Consider the following 8,797-nt stretch of genomic DNA (forward strand, 5'->3'; position numbering starts at 1 on the left):
GGTAACAAATGGGACTTAACAAAAATCTCCTTTCAACTCCCTCCCCATATACAAAATGCCATTCTCTCCTTTCATCCCAACCAAAGCAATCATGACTTTTGTTATTGGGATTTGATTGGAAATTGATTTTTTACAATAAAGACTTGCTACAAACTGATTAATCCAAATGCTAACAACTTGGTAAATTTCGATTGGATGTAGAAGTCAAAATGTCCCAACAAGATAAAATTTCTTCTATGGAAATGTCTCCATAATAGGCTTCTCACGCGCCATTATTTACATCACATAGGTTTGAACATCGATCCAATATGTCCAGTATGCAAATCAGAAGAGGAAACTCTTGAACATATTTTCACAACTTATTCTGCTGTCAATATGTATTGGACAAATCTAAGGCAGACCTTTTCTCAGGCTAAAAGGAACACTCAGTGGATTCATAGTATCAGAAACCTAAGTTCCAATACCCCCTCCCCCTACCTATCTTGGGATAATCTCTTTCCCTTTGTCACGTGGAGCATTTGTGCAAATAGAAACTATAATAACCACAACAATTTGGCCCTTAAATTCAATCAATCACATGCAATCTCCCTTGCTTTAAAGTACAATCTACTCACTTCAAAAGAACCTTTAGTGGCTCAATCCCATACTATCAAAATTGCATAGCACAAACCCTCTCCAAATTTTTTCAAACTGAACATAGACGGAGTTTTCCAACATAACTTAAATTTGGGAGGTATGGGTGGTGTTTTCAGAGACCATAGAGGAGACTGGGTAATGGGTTTCCAACACTCCAAACCCTCGACTTCCCCTCTTCAATTTGAACTAGAAGCTCTAAGGATAGGTCTTTCAATCGCTCTCAATCATGGTTATTCTCCACTAGTGGTGGAAACAGATGCAACAGAGGTCATCAAAGTATTACATTTAAATTGTATGCCTTGCAACTCTACTATTACTGATTGTAGGTGGTTAATGCACCAGCTGAAGCAACTGAAGATCATCCATAATTTTCGGGAGGGGAACAAGGTAGCTCACAAGATGGCTAAGGAAGGACTCAAGCATGCACGAAAACACCAACTTTTTGTCAATCCATTGCCTTTAGTATTAAATAAGCTAGCAATGGACACAAACGGCTATGTGCATTTGCTTAAAAATTTCAGTACTCATGTGTGTTTTAGTTTGGCCGAAATGGGGAATTTGAATGTCCTCGAGGCTTGTACTTTTGTTAAGGATGTAACTGTCAATACTTCGTAATGTTTTAAATAAATTATCTTTTTCAGTCCAAAAAAAAAAGGGAAATTCAATTCTTTTAGGCAAATGTGGAGAGGAAAAATATTTTTTATGTATAAATAAATGACATATAATAATTTAAATTTTTTATCACTTATGATTTTGTTTAGTCTATTTGGTATTTTCTTTTTGTTGGGGAAACTAGTTGCACAGGTCAGCAAAGAGTCGGAAACGGTAGGGGTGGGTGAAGAAATAGAAGTTCGGGGGCGGACATCTCAAAGTTGACAGATAATATATCTTGCTTTCTCACAACTGTGCTAAGCTCATAACCCAATCTCATTTTCTCAGTTTCCATTTGCTATAAATACGTTCTTCCCCCTCTTTTCTTCTGTTATCTCTCCAACAAATTCGTCCTTCATTTTCCTCGGTCTCTCCGATCAGAGCTCCTTTACCAAATGGAGTCCGCCGCTGTTCTCCGCTCCTTTCACCGTAATTCTCTCCATTTCTTAGTCCTGTATATATACATTTTCAAGTGAATGGATTATTTTCTTTGGTGATGTAGCTATGTATTTTTATTTGTGTACATCTGTTATTTTGTGTTGTTATATTGACGGATAGCTAGATTAAGCTCTTAGCTTAGTTTTTTCTTAGCTCTCGTTGGTAACAAATTATAGCTATCTGCTTTTTTTCCCCCTTACTCTTTCATCTGAGATCCGACATTGATTTAAATGCTTGATTTATGCAATTTCGCGCATTTGAATTTTAATATTTTCTTAAATTGGAAAAATGAGTTGTATAGGAAAGGAATGATACCTGAACTGTACAGTGGCAAAACAGTGTCCTTTCTTTATGCCTGATTTTAGATGAATTAAAGATCAGTAAGTTGTGGCAGTAAATATGTGTTATTAGATTAGTCTTTGAGAGGAACTGCTAACTAGTGGTTATTGATTGATGAAGCTGTATTGTGTTGAGTGCAATTTACTTTCATGAAAAATCACGACAGATGTTCTAGCTATTTGTACTAGCTGGCAGAACAAAATCGTATCGTTCTGTTGAATTTAGAGGACTAATGTGCAATTGAGCCAGAAAAACATGAGGCAAAATCCTAATTAATGAGTAGGAAATGATGTAAGGTGATCCAGAAAAGTAACCCCCCCCCCTCCCCCCAAAAAAAAATAAATAATTCTCCTTCTACTTGAACGAATAGAAGGGGGCAGTTTTTTTTTCTTTTTCTTTTTCCTTTAAGCATAAGCATATAATTGGCTTTACCTGTTTTCATGCATGTGTTCTTTTAATAAATAAACCTACATTCCTCTTATCTTTTGGATATTCACTATCCAGCCTCTGAATTACCTTACTGATGCGAAACCTGTTTTCTTGCATAAATGCTTGCAAGTAGTTCTAATCTATCTATCTGTTTCATGTGGATATCCTCAAATAGTTCTATTATAATCTGTCTGTTTCATGTGGATTTCCTACTTAACTATTTCTGATGACAGATTCAGTAGGTACCACTTCCCATATGAGGTCAGTAATCGAAATGCCTGGTGTCATTCCAATGAATAATGTTGCCTTCTCCAAGCCTACTAAGTTGCCCCTTAAGGGATCCTCAAATGGTGCAAAGCTCGTGTCTTCTACTAACAAGCATAGTAGATTGATACTGTCTTGTGCAAAGACATCTGAAACAACTGTGACAACAAAATCTGGTGAGTGTGCTTTCTTATTATGCCAGGTGTAAACCAGTATCTAGGGGCTAGTCATTTCTAATTTCCATTTGGCTATTGTATTGAATGTACATCTCATTCTTGGTATTTGATGCGCTGGTGCTTTTTAGTATCTACCATACCATTATGCTTGCAAGCACAGCATCTTAATTCATTCCGAGTAGAACTTCTAGTGGAATCTAAAGATTATCCTTTTGGCATTTACCTGATAAAGAGTGGAAAGTAGTTTTCTGGATTCCTTTATGAGTGCAGCCCGTCACATCTAACTTCTAGGCCAAATTCCCTTAATCTGAAGGAGCTGTTCTTACAGATAGCCACCAAAAAGTGTCAACGGAGAAGAGTCCACTGCCAACAGCAACATTTCCAAAGGGTTTTGAGGTTGGTTTATCTCTTTGGATGTTGAAATGTCTCACTGGATTGTTTTTTCTTTTTCTTTTTTGTGGTGTCTTAAGTGCCTTTGTGTTGATTTTATTGCATTATATTCTTGATGCTTGACTTTTGGCTTAATTGGTCCTCCTAAACTAAAGTTTGATATATGATTTTATGCAAGTCCAGTTGAACTGTGTGGGAACCAAGAAATCCTGCAACTGCAGCCAATCTTTGTTAAGCACTTTTGAGCTTCTGATTTAGTAATTGTTTCTCATTTTTGCATGATTAAAAAATTCTACTCATGTTTGTGGCAAACCCGTAATAACCTGTGTCATTGTTCTTATTCTGGTGACTTTCAAAATCACGTATTTAATTTCTTCATGTTCTTTATACAGCTTTCTTATCTTAGCCATGGATTTCTGGACTTAGCTCTATGCTTGTTGTGACTTTAAGCTTGATTGTTGTTCTTTACTGCTCTCATCAGGCTCTGATTACTGAAGTGTGTGATGATACAGAGGTTGCTGAGCTGAAACTTAAGGTAAGCATTTTCCTTGGCTGATCATGTGTCCTTTCATTATAGTGCATAACCACTATTGCTGCCTTTTCATTTGTTAGGGAGATTCTGAAATAGAAATATATAAATGAGATTATAAGAGTTTAAAAATCTGAGGAAGCTGGAAATAACCAAAGGGAAGTCTGAAGCCTGTCTTATCTTCAAACCATATGAGATTCCATAGCCACATAGCCCTGCCATGTGTGCTATGACCTGAAATTATACATTAGACTACTATCATATTTAAAATTATCTTTATTAGTAACTAATCAAACCTCAACTTGGTAGAAATCAACAGATTGCGTACTTTACGTCGTTGACTAGCACCAAGGCATATAGCCTAGTGGTAACGGTGGGAGTCTTCCATATAATATAGATGTTAGGTCAGCCCTCGCTGTCCTCCTTTCCCTTCCCCTTCCCCTTCCCAGTCCCCATTTGTAATAGAAAAAAGTTAAATTTAAAGAGCGAGTAAATTGTATTACGATTGTTAAAACAATGTCTAAAATATCTTGAAATGGTAGCATCTGCTATTTCAGCACCACACAGTTTGATCTGAAAGGTCTGATGATATATTTGGTAATAATTGGATAATTCAATCATTGATGCCGTGGGAATCAGAAATTCATATATTGCCTTGTAGTAGAAGAAAAAAGAAGGAATAAAGGTGCATATTAATTCAGTGAGCTTTGCTGTATTGGACAATTCTGTACCACCAAGCGTGATCATATATAACACTGCAATGACGAATAATATGGTTGAAACATTTCTGCATAAAGAATTGAAGGCTGCAATTACTTACTGGAATTCTAGCATGTATCATCCAAGTAGTCACTGACAATTTTGGAATGAATATGAAAGTCAATTTTCTGATTTTCAGTTTGTTGATTAGTTGATTACACAAATCTATGAACTCCATCTTGGGTTTTGATATGACAAGTATTGCCAGTGTAGAAAATCACTTTTGTAGGTTTCTCCGTAATGATTTATTTATTACTTTCTGTCGAAATACAATTCTAAATACTTTTAAAATAACTTTTCTAATATATTATGAAAGAAAAGGAGTTTATCTCCACTGATGTTTGATTGGATATTATGGTTTTTCTCATAGATCGGAGATTTCGAACTGCACCTGAAGCGGAATATTGAAGCTCCAATAGTGCCTGCACCTGTTGTTTCCACACCACCACTACCTAGCGCAAGTAAACCATCCACTGCATCAACAGCTGCTGCTCCTGCAACTTCCCCGGGAAAATCTTCCTCAGAAAAGATCAGCCCATTCACAAACGTCGCTGCTGAGAAATCAATGAAATTAGCAGAACTACAGACTACTGGAGCTAGTGGTTATGTTCTTGTATCATGCCCGACGGTGCATTACTTGACCCTGGCAAACACTTTTAGCATGTATCATGGACTACGCCAGCAATGACTTCTGCTTTTTTTTTTTTTTTTTTTTTTTTTTCTGGCAGGTTGGTTCATTCCGAAGGGCCAGGACATTAAAGGGAAAGAAACAGCCACCTGCTTGTAAAGAGGTAACTGAAGGCTTTCATTTGCTATGGATGACTACTAACTTTCTCTTAAAATTAGATTAGTATCCTATCAGATCTCTTGACCACTAGATGTTGTAGGCTTTAGTTCTTCAAAAGATTACAGTTTCTTACAGAAGAACTATCATGTCTAGATATTGGAAGGTATGAACGGAGGACATCTATCTTGTTTGTTTTGTGAGCATACCATTTCTTTGCTTAAAGGTCTAAGAATTGAGAGCGGCAGTGGTTTACTAGGATCTTGGAACTCAGTAGACCATTTTTATTTCTTGTTGACATATGCTCTTGTTGTCTTCAATGTGATGCTCACGTGCCAGGATTAACCTGACAAAGGCCTATGTGGAGTATAGCTTAGTGCTTGAATCATGCGTGTATGCTTCTGTGCAGGGTGATGTTATCAAGGAGGGACAGATTATTGGCTTTTTGGATCAGTTTGGGACAGAACTTCCTGTCAGAGTAAGCCTCTCAGGCAATCCTTTCTGTTATTTATCTGTTATTAGGGTAATATTTGGTGACCACCTTTTTTTTTTTTAAATATTTTTGATTGAGCAGTCAGATGCCGCTGGAGAAGTTTTGAAGATCCTCTTTAATGATGGTGGTATGCTTCTTTCAACTTTTTTTTGGTTCTTTCTCCACCTTGTTTTACTAAGATTATCCCAGCTGCAGTTTTTCTGCCATATTACCAATTATAGTGCATATGAGATATTAAAACCACAAAATTTGAAGTTGATTGTTCACAAGAAATTGACTGCAAGTCCGCGCTACTTCATAGGGAAACAGACTTATGGCTATAATCTAAATGCCTTGATACTTTGACATAGGCTATTTTGAGATGTTTAAGAGTGGAAAAAGATTAGGAGAAGCTTTTTATCCTAATCTTTTTACTAGAGTTCTTTCTCTCAAAAGTAAAAACTACAATACTTCTCTGAAGAATTTGCTGAAGCATTAGCTGCGTCAAGTTTTGTTTAGCTTCTCCTCTCAAAGTAACTCTCCTTGCTTCTCAGTAACTTCCCCACTCAGGAACTAAGAAAATAACTTCTACATGATAGCAGTAGTGGGGTTGATTGGTTTCTTGTTACCAACCCATTTGGGTTAGGATCAGCCGATGTTGGGCGATCAATAATTGACCTAAACCATCTTCTACGTCGGACATGATGGGCTAGACTCCAGTCCAGTACCATGTCAACAACACACATTATGATATTTGGGTTAATTCTAATATTGGCCTGATATAATCATATACCTACACATTGTTGTCTGAGTTTCTGGTTGTATTTCTGTCTGGGTTGAGTGGATTGTTTAAAGTTGATTTGCTTTCTTTGACCTGGCATGTAAGACTTTTATCATATAGGAATGACAGCAAATCTAGTGAGCCGTGTTTACATTTCTTAGCTAGTTGTATTATTAAAAAGAAAGAAGGTAGGTTCTCTGTGTTTCAGATTTTAGAGAAAGATTAAACAATTGAATCATCAATTCTGCATTGGAGCAACAATGAGAAGCTATTCAAGATTGGATTCAACTACATGTATATAATCTAACTTCAGTTTTCAGGAGCTCAACTAGATGGTATAAGAACATTAAAGTCGAAATAATACCAACAAATTAGCAATTCAGTTATTTAGGGTCAAGTTTTGCTGATATGAGATAGGTATAGAAGCTGGTTTGGTTTGTGCAAAGCGCTGGAAATGCTTGAGGCTATGCGGCAAATGAAGCACTATGAAGTTTGAAAGGTTGTAGTTTGCTGTGCAAGAAAAAGCAACCTATGCCAAATGATTAAGAAAAAGAGCCTGTGAGGTTCAATATGTTGAAAGAGACTGATGATACAGAGATTATGAATTACCTATAACTCTGTAATCATAAATGGGTAGTTAACGAGGAAGACACCAAATCAAGCAGAAATAGGTAAATGGAGAGGTCATGATAACTTTACCCTATTCTTTATCTAAAAAGAAAAAAGAAAAAGGATAACTTTTCCCAATGGATTTAATTGATCAATTACAAGTGACGAGAAAAAGTCAGTAGTAGGACCTAACAAGTATGTGACATACTCATTATTGCTTTAATCTCCTAAGCTGCGATCCTTGTTAGTGCCTAAGATCTATAGCTTTTTCCACTTTGTGTGTTATGATGATTCTTTTTAACTGAGTATAAATGGTTTTCCTAACTGGCCGACTCATACAAGGTCATTAACTAAGCCGTTTGTCCTTTCCCAGTATTATCTCTCTGCCATCTGCCGGTGATGATTCTCTTAGCTTCAAAATATGTGCAAACATTAATATGCTTGATGTTAGTTTTTGCACGCATTTCTAATTTGTTAACATTATCTACTGTGCTCTAATCTTCTTTCTGGAAAACCTCAACTCACTGTTCAAATATGGTGCATTGCAGAAGCTGTTGGTTATGGTGATCCACTTATTGCTGTCTTGCCATCATTTCGTGGTATCTAATCGAAGTTGCTCACCTCTAGTGTTTGAATTCTTGGAGAGCACTAAGATTGCTGTTCTTTTCGTTGTATTTTTGGTCAACTCGGTCATCTTGGACTCTCCTAATCCCAATTGGGAAGCAAGTTTAGGTGGTAATGTAAACTTCTTATTATGGGTAAATTCGGCTTTAGAACAATAAAAAGATTGTCTGATGGAGGTTAAGAACTTGTTTTTTTCTGGTTGTATGATTTTGTATATGGGGCAACTGGCTTTATCAAGAGTCACCAGAAAAAAAGGATGTTAATGGAGAGTTAGTCAGTTTGCAAACTACTGCCGAGTTTTAGGATTGGTTGATTAGAGCAACTCTGGATATTTTTCCATGGAACTCAATATGTTTTCTTTTTTTCATCTTACCTTATCTAAGGTACTTCAACTTTTTACCGCATACCTTCTTCTCACCTCGCATTCGTCAATAGTTAAACGCACTTACCATTGGCACGGGCTTTGTAGCTTTTGAGAGCGAGCAAAGGTTTTGTTATACCTGCATATGGAACACCGACAGCATCTTCTTACTTGTATTGTTATTATTGTCTAATAAACAAAAGATGCTTTTATTTTCTAGTTATCTTGTCGCTTCAGATCTGCTCCAAACAATTGAGCGAAATTACTATTAGCTATACTAAGCCGACAATGAATGGAAACTTTTTACATTTTACAATTTAGCAACTTCAAAAGTCTTACTGTATCTCCGTGGGGAAGGGATAAACCAGTAAATAGGTGGAAGAGGAAGTACTAGGAAAAAGATCCTTGAGATTTGAATCACACACCATGTTTGTGTTTTGTCTAGGGTGAAGTTGCTATTATTATGTTATAAGTTCAATTTTAATATAAAATCTTTTTATCATCTCATGCGGAAGTTTAGGTGCCGGGGTTTACCTGTTACATTGGAAAGCAGTG

At 36.5% G+C, this 8,797-nt stretch overlaps 1 protein-coding gene across 4 annotated transcripts; it reads left to right on the forward strand.

Annotated features, from left to right (window-relative positions):
* Positions 1-1,430: 1,430 nt before the first annotated feature.
* Positions 1,431-8,248, forward strand: LOC107795053 (uncharacterized). 4 transcript variants are annotated; one of them, XM_016617618.2, is made up of 9 exons: positions 1,431-1,716; positions 2,727-2,933; positions 3,247-3,329; positions 3,805-3,858; positions 4,982-5,239; positions 5,340-5,402; positions 5,805-5,873; positions 5,970-6,015; positions 7,806-8,248. In XM_016617618.2, exons 1-9 carry the CDS (start codon positions 1,683-1,685, stop codon positions 7,862-7,864), a joined length of 873 nt encoding a protein of 290 aa, XP_016473104.1. In that variant the 5' UTR covers positions 1,431-1,682; the 3' UTR covers positions 7,865-8,248. The 4 variants fall into 4 exon arrangements, with proteins under 4 accessions (XP_016473104.1, XP_016473105.1, XP_075111111.1 ...); XM_016617619.2 differs by having other exon boundaries at positions 3,262-3,329; XM_075255010.1 differs by having other exon boundaries at positions 3,262-3,329; positions 5,970-6,012.
* Positions 8,249-8,797: the final 549 nt, after the last annotated feature.

This window comes from Nicotiana tabacum, chromosome 6, assembly GCF_000715075.1.
Source record: "Nicotiana tabacum cultivar K326 chromosome 6, ASM71507v2, whole genome shotgun sequence".
Lineage (NCBI taxonomy): Eukaryota > Viridiplantae > Streptophyta > Magnoliopsida > Solanales > Solanaceae > Nicotiana > Nicotiana tabacum.

Excerpts from the sequence above, each read along its gene's own strand:
- LOC107795053 (XM_016617618.2), top strand. The coding sequence starts at position 1,683 with ATGGAGTCCGCCGCTGTTCTCCGCTCCTTTCACC. Across the intron at positions 2,934-3,246 it reads AACTGTGACAACAAAATCTG|GAGCTGTTCTTACAGATAGC; the intron begins GTGAGTGTGCTT and ends CTTAATCTGAAG. Across the intron at positions 5,403-5,804 it reads AGCCACCTGCTTGTAAAGAG|GGTGATGTTATCAAGGAGGG; the intron begins GTAACTGAAGGC and ends GCTTCTGTGCAG.